Below are 15474 nucleotides of genomic sequence, written 5' to 3' on the forward strand. Positions count from 1 at the left end.
GGCTAACTAGGAATGGAGACGAAGATAAATTTCAAAATTTCAAAATTTCAAAATTTCAAAATAGAGAAATTTCAAAATAGGGAAATTTCAAAACAGAGAAATTTCAAAATAGAGAAATTTCAAAACAGAGAAATTTCAAAATAGATAAATTTCAAATAGAGAAATTTCAAAACAAATTTCAAAACAGAGAAATTTCAAAATAGAGAAATTTCAAAATTTCAAAATAGAGAAATTTCAAAATAGAGAAATTTCAAAATTTCAAAATAGAGAAATTTCAAAACAGAGAAATTTCAAAATAGAGAAATTTCAAAACAGAGAAATTTCAAAATAGAGAAATTTCAAAACAGAGAAATTTCAAAACAGAAATGTAAAAACAGAGAAATTTCAAAATAGAGAAATTTCAAAATAGAGAAATTTCAAAACATAGAAATTTCAAAATAGATAAATTTCAAAACAGAGAAATTTCAAAACAGAAATTTCAAAACAGAGAAATTTCAAAACAGAAATTTCAAAACAGAGAAATTTCAAAATATAGAAATTTCAAAACAGAGAAATTTCAAGATAGAGAAATTTCAAAACAGAGAAATTTCAAAACAGAAAAATTTCAAAACAGAGAAATTTCAAAATAGAGAAATTTCAAAATTTCAAAATAGAGAAATGTCAAAACAGAGAAGAAGAGAGAGAGGAAGTACTGGCAGACGTGAAGGAGTAAGAAGCGGGCGTCACAAGAAAGGAAAGAGTTACCATCATAAAAATCAGATGAAAAACAAAACAAGCAAGTAAAGGGGAGGAGGGTGTTAATGAGTAAGGGGGAGCCGCGCCCCCCGCCCCCCCTGGCGGGTGTTTGGTCAATGACGGTGTTGATTGGATGGGGGGCAGGGGTGGGGGGGCTTGGAGCAGCTGTGTGGAGGCTGTCCAAACACCCCCATGTGTGTGGCCCACCTCCACACACCCTACGGCCCACCAGCTGGCCCACCAGCTGACCCACCAGCTGGCCCACCAGCCGACCCACCAGCTGGCCCACCAGCTGACCCACTAGCTGGCCCACCAGCTGACCCACCTGCTGACCCACCAACTTTTTTGTTTTATTGAAGGCATTAACGCAGAAGTTTGACGACCAGGACTAAAAATCCATCAACCCCCTTACGAAACCTGTCCATCTTTCCTCAATCATGGCGGCTTTGTTTACATATATTAAACAGCGTATGAGCACCGAAGCACTATACGAGGTTGTTTATAATAATAACAACCTCGGGTTGTGGAGTTTCCCAACTCGTAAACTGTTTAATAAATGTAAACAAAGGCTGACATGATTGAGGAATGATGCACAGGTTTCGTAAGAGGTTGGTTAAATGCTGGCCCAGACATACCAATATGGTAATATAGTTCGTTGGCGCTGATGTATACAAGTTGTCCGGTCTACTCCGTAAAAAATACGACTGTTTTACATAACCATAAAACGTCCCAGCTAAGGTATTGAGGCCCATGTCTAGGGAACGTCAGTATTATGGTGTTTTAATTTGTATTAATACGTCGTTTTTTTAACGGATTGGTCGATCCATTGGCGCGCCTGCGTGTGTGTGTGTACTCACCTAGTTGTACTCAGCTAGTTGTGTTTGCGGGGGTTGAGCTCTGGCTCTTTGGTCCCGCCTCTCAACCGTCAATCAACAGGTGTACAGATTCCTGAGCCTATTGGGCTCTGTCATATCTACACTTGAAACTGTGTATGGAGTCAGCCTCCACCACATCACTTCCTAATGCATTCCATTTGTCAACCACTCTGACACTAAAAAAGTTCTTTCTAATATCTCTGTGGCTCATTTGGGCACTCAGTTTCTACCTGTGTCCTCTTGTGCGTGTTCCCCTTGTGTTAAATAGACTGTCTTTATCTACCCTATCAATTCCCTTCAGAATCTTGAATGTGGTGATCATGTCCCCCCTAACTCTTCTGTCTTTCAGCGAAGTGAGGTTTAATTCCCGTAGTCTCTCCTCGTAGCTCATACCTCTCAGCTCGGGTACTAGTCTGGTGGCAAACCTTTGAACCTTTTCCAGTTTAGTCTTATCCTTGACTAGATATGGGCTCCATGCTGGGGCTGCATACTCCAGGATTGGCCTGACATATGTGGTATACAAAGTTCTGAATGATTCTTTACACAAGTTTCTGAATGCCGTTCGTATGTTGGCCAGCTTGGCATATGCCGCTGATGTTATCCGCTTGATATGTGCTGCAGGAGACAGGTCTGGCGTGATATCAACCCCCAAGTCTTTTTCCTTCTCTGACTCCTGAAGAATTTCCTCTCCCAGATGATACCTTGTATCTGGCCTCCTGCTCCCTACACCTAACTTCATTACATTACATTTGGTTGGGTTAAACTCTAACAACCATTTGTTCGACCATTCCTTCAGCTTGTCTAGGGCTCCTTGAAGCCTCAAACAGTCCTCTTCTGTTTTAATCCTTCTCATAAATTTAGCATCGTCCGCAAACATTGAGAGAAATGAATCGATACCCTCCGGGAGATCATTTACATATATCAGAAACAAGATAGGACCGAGTACAGAGCCCTGTGGGACTCCACTGGTGACTTCACGCCAATCGGAGGTCTCACCCCTCACCGTAACTCTCTGCTTCCTATTGCTTAGATACTCCCTTATCCACTGGAGCACCTTACCAGCTACACCTGCCTGTCTCTCCAGCTTATGTACCAGCCTCTTATGAGTTACTGTGTCAAAGGCTTTCCGACAATCCAAGAAAATGCAGTCCGCCCAGCCCTCTCTTTCTTGCTTAATCTTTGTCACCTGATCGTAGAATTCTATCAAGCTTGTAAGGCAAGATTTACCCTCCCTGAACCCATGTTGGCGATTTGTCACGAAGTCCCTTCTCTCCAGATGTGTTACCAGGTTTTTTCTCACGATCTTCTCCATCACCCTTTCTCACGATCTTCACACACACACACACACATGTGTGTGTGTGTGTGTGTGTGTGTGTGTGTACTCACCTAGTTGTGTTTGCGGGGGTTGAGCTCTGGCTCTTTGGTCCCGTGTGTGTGTACTCACCTAGTTGTACTCACCTAGTTGTGTCTGCAGGATCGAGCATTGACTCTTGGATTCCGCCTTTCGAGCATCGGTTGTTTACAGCAATGACTCCTGTCCCATTTCCCTATCATACCTGGTTTTAAAATTATGAATAGTATTTGCTTCCACAACCTGTTCCTGAAGTGCATTCCATTTTCCCACTACTCTCACGCTAAAAGAAAACTTCCTAACATCTCTGTGACTCATCTGAGTTTCAAGCTTCCACCCATGTCCCCTCGATCTGTTACTATTCCGTGTGAACATTTCGTCTATGTCCACTCTGTCAATCCCTCTGAGTAACTTATACGTTCCTATCATGTCCCCCCTCTCCCTTCTTCTTTCTAGTGTCGTAAGGCATAGTTCCCTCAGGCGCTCCTCATACCCCATCCCTCGTAGCTCTGGGACGAGTCTCGTTGCAAACCTCTGAACCTTTTCCAGTTTCATTATATGCTTCTTCAGATGGGGACTCCATGATGAGGCGGCATACTCTAAGACTGGCCTCACGTAGGCAGTGTAAAGCGCCCTAAATGCCTCCTTACTTAGGTTTCTGAATGATGTTCTAACTTTTGCCAGTGTAGAGTACGCTGCTGTCGTTATCCTATTTATATGTGCCTCAGGAGATAGATTAGGTGTTACGTCCACACCCAGGTCTCTTTCGCGCGTCGTCACAGGTAGGCTGTTCCCCTTCATTGTGTACTGTCCCTTTGGTCTCCTATCTCCTAGTCCCATTTCCATAACTTTACATTTGCTCGTGTTGAATTCCAGTAGCCATTTCTCTGACCATCTCTGCAACCTGTTCAGGTCCTCTTGGAGGATCCTGCAATCCTCATCTGTCACAACTCTTCTCATCAACTTTGCGTCATCCGCAAACATCGACATGTAGGACTCTACGCCTGTAAACATGTCGTTAACATATACAAGAAATAGAATTGGTCCCAGCACCGATCCTTGTGGTACTCCACTTGTTACTGTTCGCCAGTCCGACTTCTCGCCCCTTACTGTAACTCTTTGGCTTCTTCCTGTTAGGTAGTTCCTTATCCATGCAGTGATACAGGTCTATAGTTAAGTGCCTCCTCCCTATCACCTTTCTTGAAGATCGGCACATTTGCCTTCTTCCAGCAACTGGGCAATTCTCCCGACATAAGTGACTCATTAAAGATCATTGCCAGAGGCACGCTGAGGGCCTGCGCTGCTTCTTTTAGTATCCACGGTGATACTTTGTCTGGTCCAACTGCTTTAGTTGCATCTAGAGTTGTCAACTGTTTCATTACCTCCTCTGCTGTCACCTCTATATCTGATAGTCTTTCATCTAGGGTAACCCCTTCCAACAATGGGAGCTGCTCAGGCTCGGTAGTGAACACTCCATGGAAAGTGGCATTCAGTGCCTCGCAGATTTCCTTGTCACTTTCAGTATATGCCCCCTCTGTCTTCCTTAGTCTTGTCACTTGGTCGTTCACCGACATTTTTCTTCTTATATGACTGTGTAGTAACTTAGGTTGTTTTTTCGCTTTGATTGCAATATCGTTCTCATAGTCCCTTTCCGATTTTCGTCTTATGTTAATGTAATCGTTCCTAGCTCTGTTGTATCTGATCCTATTGTCCTGTGTCCTTTGTCTTCTGTCCTTTGTCTTCTGTCTGTGTGTGTGTGTGTGTGTGTGTGTGTGTGTGTGTGTGTGTGTGTGTGTGTGTGTGTGTGTGTGTGTGTGGGTGTGTGTGTGTGTGTGTGTGTGTGTGTGTGTGTGTGTGTGTGTGTGTGTGGGTGTGTGTGGGTGGGTGTGCGTGTGTGTGTGTGTGTGTGTGTGTGTGTGTGTGTGTGTGTGTGTGTGTGTGTGTGTGTGTGTGTGTGGGTGTGTGTGTGTGTGTGTGTGTGTGTGTGTGTGTGTGTGTGTGTGTGTGTGTGTGCGTGTGTGTGTGTGCGTGTGTGTGTGTGTGTGTGTGTGTGTGTGTGTGTGTGTGTGTGTGTGTGTGTGTGTGTGTGTGTGTGTGTGTGTGTGCGTGTGCGCGCGCGCCGACAGAGAGGCGCGGGTGCCCAACATCCTGGTAGCAGCAGCAGCCAGTCATCAACAGTGCCATAAGGACATACAGTCAGCTGCTGGCCGCCTCCACCAGTTCACCGACCCACATTACCACTCAGATCACCCTGATATGACCCAGCCAGTCGCCCCATCACCAGTCAACCAATCTGTATATTTGACAGCTAGCCTGTCAGCCAATTGATCCATCAACCAACGTCTTCTATAATCCAATCATACGGTAGATATGTCAGCCAATCTGGCAGTTAAGCAGATAGTAAATTACCCTACCAGCCAATCATCACTCAGCCTATCAGACAGTATGTAAACATTATGAGGAGGATTAAGACTGAGACAACTAGAACCTACACGATGGCCTGAACAATGATTGAACAAAAGAGACATTTGAAAGAACTTGCATTTGTTCACTTTAAGAAAAAGTGAAGAAATGCAAGCACTGACTGAGGATATAGAGGCACCCTCCACACAGTTGAGAGGCGGGCCCAAAGAGCCAGAGCTCAACCCCCGCAAGCTCAATTAGGTGAGTAAAATTAGCCAAGTAAGAGCCTTCCAGACAGTCTGTCAGTTAAGTAACTTATCAACCTGTCAGCCAGCCGCTTTATCTGCTGTCTAGTAAATGTATCGGTCAGTCTGATTAGCAGCAAGATAAGGTAGTCTGTTACTCTATGAGTAAGCTAACCAGTCAGCCAGGCAGCCAGCCAGTCAGCCAGCTAGTCAGCCAGCCAGCCAGCCAGCCAGCCAGCCAGTCAGCCAGCTAGTCAGCCAGCCAGCCAGCCAGCCCAACAAGAGGGGCAGACAGTGGTGGTGACAGCTGGTGAGTATTGGTGCGTGTGTCAAGTTTAAGACAGCCTCAAGCACAGGCACAAGTACAAGGTTGTCTCAGATATTCCCAAGGTTATCCTCCATTAACACCAGAACATGAACAGTTATTGAAGTTCTTGTGAGAACCGATGTTGTTTCGGTTGATATACGATGTTGTTGATATACGATGTTGTTGATATACGATGTCGTTGATATACGATGTTGTTGATATACGATGTTCTTGATATACGATGTTGTTGATATACGATGTTGTTGATATACGATGTTGTTGATATACGATGTTGTTGATATACGATGTTGTTGATATACGATGTTGTTGATATACGATGTCGTTGATATACGATGTTGTTGATATACGATGTCGTTGATATACGATGTTGTTGATATACGATGTCGTTGATATACGATGTCGTTGATATACGATGTTGTTGATATACGATGTTGTTGATATACGATGTTGTTGATATACGATGTCGTTGATATACGATGTTGATACATCGTATATACCCACTTCCCAGATTTGGTAATTATATAGTCTAGGTTATTTTATCTATGTGTTTATCTCCCTCTAAGAAGCTGCCAGAGCTGTTGTGATGTCTATACAACTCTCCTCCGCTGCTCTCTGTATACTGATGCCCGACCCTAACAGTCGCTGGACATGTTGGGAGAACATTCGCTGAACATTTTGGAAGAACATTCGCTGAACATTTTGGGAGAATATTCGCTGAACATTTTGGGAGAATATTCGCTGAACATTTTGGAGAATATTCGCTGAACATTTTGGAAGAACATTCGCTGAACATTTTGGGAGAATATTCGCTGAACATTTTGGAGAATATTCGCTGAACATTTTGGAAGAACAGTCGCTGGACATGTTGGGAGAACATTCGCTGAACATTTTGGGTGAACATTCGTTGAACATTTATGAGAACATTCGCTGAACATTTTGAGGAACATTCGCCTAATTTTGGGGAGAATTTTTTTTAGTTCGAATCAAATATCAGAATATTAATATTAATTAATTAGAATTATTTTTATTTTATAAATAATTTAATTAATTAATTTAATATTAATTCTAAATATTAAACAAATATTTTTTATATTTTTTTTGTATTCAAAAAAGAATATTCTTTTCTTCAATATTAAGAAAAGTAGCAATTTGGTAATTATAAATGATCAAATTATGACACATAATTATAAAAATGATCAAATTATGACACATAATTACAAAATAGATGTGATAATTATTGTAATAATTATATATTAGGGTAGGAACAGGTGCAGACATACTGGGGGAGTATCATATGTCTTATATTACAGCCTCACATTGTCCAGCCACACCCACAGCCAGACATCTTGACTCTCACGTGTCAAGCAGCAGCAGCAGCAGCAACATAAACAGCAGCAGAAGAAGAAGCAGCAGCAGCAGCAGCAGCAGCATAAACAGCAGCAGAAGAAGAAGCAGCAGCAGCAGCAGCAGCAGCAGCAGCAGCAGTAGTAGTAGCAGCAGCAGCAACAGCAGCAGCAGCAACAGCAGCAGCAGCAGCAGGGGCAGCAGCAGCAGCAGCAGCAGGGGCAGCAGCAGCAGCAGTAGTAGTAGCAGCAGCAGCAACAGCAGCAGCAGCAGCAGCAGGGGCAGCAGCAGCAGTAGTAGCAGCAGCAGTATTAGCACCAGTAGCAGCAGCAGCAGCAGCGGCAGCAGGGGCAGCAGCAGCAGAGCAGCAGCAGGGGCAGCAGCAGCAGCAGCAACAGACACAACAGCACGGGCAGCAACAGACACAACAGCACGGGCAGCAACAGACACAACAGCAGGGGCAGCAGCAGCAGGGGCAGCAGCAGCAGTAGTAGCAGCAGCAGTATTAGCACCAGTAGCAGCAGCAGCAGCAGCAGCAGCAGCAGCAGCAGGGGCAGCAGCAGCAGCAGGGGCAGCAGCAGCAGCAGCAGCAGCAACAGCAGCAGCAGCAGCAGCAGGGGCAGCAGCAGCAGCAGCAACAGCAGCAGCAGCAGCAGGGGCAGCAGCAGCAGTAGTAGCAGCAGCAGTATTAGCACCAGTAGCAGCAGCAGCAGCAGCAGGGGCAGCAGCAGCAGCAGCAGCATGGGGGGGGGGGGAAGCAGGAGGAAGCACAAGTCTGCACGTAGGCCAAAATACCTAGGAATTGTTCACTATAAACTCTGCGACCTTTGGACCCGCCTAACTGTTGGTGGTGGCGGCGGCTGCACACACCTGGGCTCTGGCCTGGTTAAACCACACTTGACTGGTCGTCACGCGTCACGCTGTCACGCGTCACGCTGTCAAGCGTCACCTTGTCACGTGTCAAGCTCGGCCTCAGCGTCCAGTTGACCGCAAAGTGGGAAAATAAGTGTTTTTTGTTTGTTTGTTTTTTCCCAAGTGTCATTGAGACCTCTGTGTAAAGTTGTGAACCGGTTATCTTGAGGTTATCTTGAGGTTATCTTGAGGTTATCTTGAGATTATCTTGAGATTATCTTAAGGTTATCTTGAGGTTATCTTGAGATTATCTTGAGGTTATCTTGAGGTTATCTTGAGATTATCTTGATATTATCTTGAGGTTATCTTGAGATTATCTTGAGGTTATCTTGAGGTTATCTTGAGGTTATCTTGAGGTTATCTTGAGATTATCTTGAGGTTATCTTGAGATTATCTTGAGGTTATCTTGAGATTATCTTGAGGTTATCTTGAGATTATCTTGAGGTTATCTTGAGATTATCTTGAGGTTATCTTGAGGTTATCTTGAGATTATCTTGAGGTTATCTTGAGGTTATCTTGAGGTTATCTTGAGGTTATCTTGATATTATCTTGAGGTTATCTTGAGATTATCTTGAGGTTATCTTGAGGTTATCTTGAGATTATCTTGAGGTTATCTTGAGATTATCTTGAGGTTATCTTGAGATTATCTTGAGGTTATCTTGAGATTATCTTGAGGTTATCTTGAGATTATCTTGAGGTTATCTTGAGGTTATCTTGAGGTTATCTTGAGATTATCTTGAGGTTATCTTGAGATTATCTTGAGGTTATCTTGAGATTATCTTAAGGTTATCTTGAGGTTATCTTGAGGTTATCTTGAGATTATCTTGAGGTTATCTTGAGATTATCTTAAGGTTATCTTGAGGTTATCTTGAGGTTATCTTGAGGTTATCTTGAGATTATCTTGAGGTTATCTTCAGATGATTTCGGGGCTTAGCGTCCCCGCGGCCCGGTCCTCGACCAGGCCTCCTTTTTGTTACACACCCTCCAGGAAGCAGCCCGTAGCAGCTGTCTAACTCCCAGGTACCTATTTACTGCTAGGTGAACAGGAGCATCAGGGGTGAAGGAAATGTCTGCCCATTTTGTTTCCGCCTCCACCGGGGATCGAACCCGGAACCTCAGGACTATGAACCCGAAACGCTGTCTACTCAGCTGTCAGGCCCGGAGCTAATGTTGATTCAGACACTTGGGATACGCTACGCTTACTGAGGGCCTGGTAGCCTGGTGGATAGCGCGCAGAACTCGTAATTCTGTGGCGCGGGTTCGATTCCCGCACGAGGCAGAAATAAATCGGCAAAGTTTCTTTAACCCTGAATGCCCCTGTTACCTAGCAGTTAATAGGTACCTGGGAGTTAGTCAGCTGCTACGGGCTGCTTCCTGGGGGTGTGTAGCAAAAAGGAGGCCTGGTCGAGGACCGGGCCGCGGGGACTCTAAGTCCCGAAATTATCTCAAGATAGAAAATGGCAGCGGCTGACGAAAGTGACGTACTGTCCCGTTTTCTGTTTTGGGTCCTCTGGCAAGTTAGGATAAGGTCACTTTAGTACGTCAGTTTCTTGACGTTGGGGGACCTTAGGAGGACGGGCTGGCGTCTGATAGGCGGAGTACTTTTGACTTTTTAGCTGAATGTTCGCTGTATCCCCGCTGTATCGTCGCTGTATCCTCACTGTATCCTCGCTGTATCTTCACTGTATCCTCACTGTATCTTCGTTGTAGCCTAGCTGTATTCTCACTGTATCCTCTCTGTATCTTCGCTGTATGCTCGTATCCTCGTTGTAGCCTCGCTGTAGCCTCGCTGTATCCCCGCTGTATCCTCGCTGTATCCCCGCAGCATCCCCGCTGTATCCTCGCTGTATCCTCACTGTATCTTCGCTGTATCCTCGCTGTATCCTCGCTGTATCCTCGCTGTATCCCCGCTGTATCCTCGCTGTATCCTCACTGTATCTTCGCTGTATCCCCGCTGTATCCCCGCTGTATCCCCGCGTGACGGTGAATGCCAAGAGAAATGTTCCTTCACTGTGAGGTGAACTAAGCCATTAAGGGTTCTTATATGAGTCCATCTTCAAATATTGTGTCACGCTGACAATATATAAAGATTGGTATGACTCTAGGACCGGGCCGCGGGGACACTAAAGCCCCGAAATCAACTCAAGATAACTCAAGAATCAAGATAACTCAAGAGCCGTCCCAGCAGGTGACAGGTGATGGAAACACGGGGCCAGGGAGCTAGAATCCGCTCTCCAAGAACTCACTTGTACCTAAACACACAAACACACTGTTAAAATTATAATTTTAAGTTAAATATTTCCTATCAGTTAATTATGGAAGGAATAGTTCGTATTTGTTCTATTATAAGTATGGTTCATGTTGGACTGTTGTAAGTATGGTGATAGGCCAACGCCAACACCGGCGCCAACAGGCCCCAGCAACACCGGCGCCAACAGGCCCCAGCAACACCGGCGCCAACAGGCCCCAGGCAACACCGGCCCCCACAGGCCCCAGGCAACACCGGCGCCAACAGGCCCCAGCAACACCGGCGCCAACAGGCCCCAGGCAACACCGGCGCCCACAGGCCCCAGGCAACACCGGCGCCAACAGGCCCCAGGCAACACCGGCGCCAACAGGCCCCAGGCAACACCGGCGCCAACAGGCCCCAGCAACACCGGCGCCCACAGGCCCCAGGCAACACCGGCGCCAACAGGCCCCAGCAACACCGGCGCCAACAGGCCCCAGGCAATACCGGCGCCCACAGGCCCCAGGCAACACCAGCGCCAACAGGCCCCAGGCAACACCGGCGCCAACAGGCCCCAGGCAACACCGGCGCCAACAGGCCCCAGCAACACCGGCGCCAACAGGCCCCAGGCAACACCGGCGCCAACAGGCTCCAGGCAACACCGGCGCCCACAGGCCCCAGGCAACACCGGCGCCAACAGGCCCCAGGCAACACCGGCGCCAACAGGCCCCAGGCAACACCGGCGCCAACAGGCTCCAGGCAACACCGGCGCCCACAGGCCCCAGGCAACACCGGCGCCAACAGGCTCCAGGCAACACCGGCGCCCACAGGCCCCAGGCAACACCGGCGCCAACAGGCCCCAGCAACACCGGCGCCCACAGGCCCCAGGCAACACCGGCGCCAACAGGCCCCAGCAACACCGGCGCCAACAGGCCCCAGGCAACACCGGCGCCCACAGGCCCCAGGCAACACCGGCGCCAACAAGCCCCAGGCAACACCGGCGCCCACAGGCCCCAGGCAACACCGGCGCCAACAGGCCCCAGCAACACCGGCGCCAACAGGCCCCAGGCAACACCGGCGCCAACAGGCTCCAGGCAACACCGGCGCCCACAGGCCCCAGGCAACACCGGCGCCAACAGGCCCCAGGCAACACCGGCGCCAACAGGCCCCAGGCAACACCGGCGCCAACAGGCTCCAGGCAACACCGGCCCCAGGCAACACCGGCGCCAACAGGCCCCAGGCAACACCGGCGCCCACAGGCCCCAGGCAACACCGGCGCCAACAGGCCCCAGGCAACACCGGCGCCAACAGGCCCCAGGCAACACCGGCGCCAACAGGCCCCAGGCAACACCGGCGCCAACAGGCCCCAGGCAACACCGGCGCCAACAGGCCCCAGGCAACACCGGCGCCAACAGGCCCCATGCAACACCGGCGCCAACAGGCCCCAGGCAACACCGGCGCCAACAGGCCCCAGGCAACAGCGGCGCCAACAGGCCCCAGGCAACACCGGCGCCAACAGGCCCCAGGCAACACCGGCGCCAACAGGCCCCAGGCAACACCGGCGCCAACAGGCAACACAGGCGCCCACAGGCAACACCGGCGCCAACAGGCCCCAGGCAACACCGGCGCCAACAGGCCCCAGGCAAAACCGGCGCCAACAGGCCCCAGCAACACCGGCGCCAACAGGCCCCAGGCAACACCGGCGCCAACAGGCTCCAGGCAACACCGGCGCCAACAGGCCCCAGGCAACACCGGCGCCAACAGGCCCCAGGCAACACCGGCGCCAACAGGCCCCAGGCAACACCGGCGCCAACAGGCCCCAAGCAACACCGGCGCCAGCATGCCCCAAGCAACACCGGCGCCAACAGGCCCCAGGCAACACCGGCGCCAACAGGCAACACCGGCGCCAACAGGCAACACCGGCGCCAGCAGGCCCCAGGCAACACCGGCGCCAACAGGCCCCAGGCAACACCGGCGCCAACAGGCGCCACATGTCAGCAGGCTGAGCGCTGCACGTGTCAATAGAGCAAGGTAGCGAGTGAGTCAGCGGGCCGAGGCAGTAGCAACATTACCATATAAGTCCACCACAACCACGCCGCCTCGCCTCACCCAACAACGGCCGGGTTTTTACCTGTCCGGACAGTCCAGCTCCAGCCAGGGACCTCTCACTCTCCTCCAGGGGTTCCCCTTCCGGCCGGCGGACACCTACACAGGGGAAAGACAGATAAAGGGATGGGGGGAGAAGGGGTAACGAAGGGGGAAGGAATTAAAGATGGGAGAGAATGGGGGACATTGTCAAGAGACGCATAAAATAGTTAGCAATAACGGGAAATGTCTATCAGGTACGAGGGGTCACTTTAGTAACATAGATTAATGTGTGTGAATCTCCTCCAGTCATGCGGACTTCCTGAGATGCGCAGTTATTTAATTGGACTGCATTCTATAATCTAAGACTGTAGTTTTGTGCGAAAATTAATTGTATATTGTGTGGTGTTTGGGCTAGGTCAGGTGGCTTGATTCTGTTGCCAATTATTTGTTTTATTAAAAAGCGACGTCTGGGGTCGTCCAAACGGCGGCCGAGCCCAGCTTTTCCTCGGGTTATGCTCGTTCCAAGTGCCGAGGGACCTTGGGGTCGAGCAAGGGGGCTCAATACCCGAGGTAGGGGCCCTGATCCCGAGAGGTAAGGGGGGTTGCCCAAATGTTAAGGTAAGAGCCATTACTGTCATCCCTCAAGACTCTAAGCTCACTTTAGGTATGGAAGACAGAACAAAGTTATCAACATTACTAACTTAAATGCTGAAAAGTCACACCAAAGCTAACAACTGCTTTTCTCTTCGTAATTTTAATCTCAAATTCTCTCTTGTTAAATTCATTTGGTGTCAATCTAAATCTATAAGAAAAAACTTGTTTGTCTGTCTATCCAAGGTTGAAGGCCAGACAACTATGGCTAGTCTCATCCAATCCACTCGAGTGCTTATGGTACTTTGTACGCCAGTGTGGGATACCGGGCAATGCAGGTTCGAACCCTGGTTGGGCCATAGAGTTCTTAAGGGATTGGGGCTTGATTTTTCTTATGGCTTGTGGACCATTCAAGCTTTGTTTAATATATATATATATATATATATATATATATATATATATATATATATATATATATGTTCCTGAAGGAGCTGGGGCGAGGAACTCATTGGGAAGACTAGAGACCCAAGAGCGGCCAGTTTCATGTTCCAGCGCCTCAGTGTCGCTGTTCAGAGGGGAAATGCGTGTTGTATCTTGGGTACGCACCCGACCCCCGAGGAACTGGACGAGGTCTTCCAACACTGATTGGTATATTGTTATATTGTTATATAAGTGTGTGTTTTCTGTAAACTGTAACATTGCAATAAAATCAAATAATATAATAAAAAAAATAATAGGGGTGGTAGGAGAGGAAAAGATTAAAGTATTCAGTGAGAATCTACAAGGTCTTCTCTGAACACTATTTATTTTCTTCTTGGAGGATGTGGGTCCCTTTAATTAAACCAGTGGTGGTACCCCTATATATATATATATATATATATATATATATATATATATATATATATATATATATATATATATATATATATATATATATATATAGATATATATATATATATATATATATATATATATATATATATATATATATATATATATATATATATATATATATATATATAATTGACTGATATAAAATTGCTGGTGTGTTTTCCATGGAGTTTTTCACCTTTTCTCTCGGCATTGACCAGTGCATTTTCACGATTTACTCGAAAATGATGAACTGAATTCATATATATCTGGAAATATCTGTCCGAAGCTGGAGGCCAGATGGAGAAGAAGAAGAGAGGGGAGAGAAGGGCAGGGGAATGAGGGGAGAGGGGGGAGATGAATGGGGGAAGGGGAATAAGGGGGAAGAATGGGGAGGGGAAACAGAGTACCCCGGGTACCGCCGGGTAACCGTTCTAGTTAATTATAAACAAAATTAACGGGATAAAATTCAGTCAGAAGTGAGGATGCTTTTCCGTGATAGGAAGGTGAAGGGCTCTAAATGATCTCGGATTGAGCGCCGGCCTTGAGAGCGCCACACCGGAGAGCACCTCTACCATCTCTTGCACTCCAATTGCAACCTTGTCTTACTCTCTTATACTAGTCACGATTAAGCATTTGAATATCGTTACGAAACCAGTACATCTTTCCTAGTACATAGCGGCTAAGTATGTGTTTATTAAACAGTTTACAAGTTGGGAAACTCCACAACCCAAGGTTGTTATTGTTATAAACAACCTCGTAGTGCTTCCTTGCTCATAACCTGTTTAATAAATGTAAACAAAGCCACAATAACTCAGAAAAGACGTACAGGTTTCGTAAATGGACACGTGAATGCGTGATGAATCCGGCCAAATCCTCAACCATCAACACCATCCGGTCCTGATGGTCGCGTTGAACAGGTTCAGGCAGGAATTGTCAAGTCCGGAAAAAACGTCCATTCACAATCATTAAGAAACTGGTACCTGTCCAGGGACTGCTTGGTTAGGTCTTGGGTACGATAGTGTATAGTGACTATGGTACCGGCCCCAAGATCAAGTATTTAGCCACCAATTACGAAACCTGTACATCTGTCTTCAATCACTGTGGCTTTGTTTACACTGATTAGGCCATTATGACGAGGACCGAGGGATTGGCCCCATATACCAGTGCCCAACGGTAGATCCCCCCTCCCCCCGTGAGGGCCACGGTACCCCCCCCCCCCCGTGAGAGTGGCACCATACCAGCCACGACTGTAGCAGGGAAACGTATCAGCAGGCTGATCTAACCTCAAGAGTTCCTCCACCCTCCATATCCGGCTGGCGCCTGATGCCTCCATGTTGAGGCTCTTGCTGGTATGCATGTAGGAAGCGCTAAGGCTCGCGGGCTTCAACCTGTCGCGCCGTCACGACTCTCGTTTTCTAGTTCGATTGGCTGTCTAAGTTAGTCAAACATTAAATCATTTGAATAGTGAAATCATATTAACGTGGTATATCAATGAGAATATA

At 47.6% G+C, this 15474-nt stretch overlaps 2 protein-coding genes across 2 annotated transcripts; one reads left to right on the forward strand and one right to left on the reverse strand.

The window, feature by feature from the left end:
• Nucleotides 1-5984: 5984 nt before the first annotated feature.
• Nucleotides 5985-6425, reverse strand: LOC138372182 (uncharacterized). The gene has a single exon (XM_069337498.1). The coding sequence runs from the start codon at nucleotides 6423-6425 to the stop codon at nucleotides 5985-5987; it is 441 nt and encodes a 146-aa protein (XP_069193599.1).
• Nucleotides 6426-10551: 4126 nt separating this feature from the next.
• LOC138372183 (basic salivary proline-rich protein 1-like) lies at nucleotides 10552-12426 on the forward strand. The gene has a single exon (XM_069337499.1). It carries the CDS (start codon nucleotides 10552-10554, stop codon nucleotides 12424-12426), a length of 1875 nt encoding a protein of 624 aa, XP_069193600.1.
• Nucleotides 12427-15474: the final 3048 nt, after the last annotated feature.

Source organism: Procambarus clarkii, chromosome 38, assembly GCF_040958095.1.
Source record: "Procambarus clarkii isolate CNS0578487 chromosome 38, FALCON_Pclarkii_2.0, whole genome shotgun sequence".
Taxonomy (NCBI): domain Eukaryota; kingdom Metazoa; phylum Arthropoda; class Malacostraca; order Decapoda; family Cambaridae; genus Procambarus; species Procambarus clarkii.

What these genes read in the sequence shown, in the direction of transcription:
- LOC138372182 (XM_069337498.1), bottom strand. Translation starts at nt 6,425, where the DNA reads ATGTATCAACATCGTATATCAACGACATCGTATATCAACAACATCGTA.
- LOC138372183 (XM_069337499.1), top strand. Translation starts at nt 10,552, where the DNA reads ATGTTGGACTGTTGTAAGTATGGTGATAGGCCAACGCCAACACCGGCG.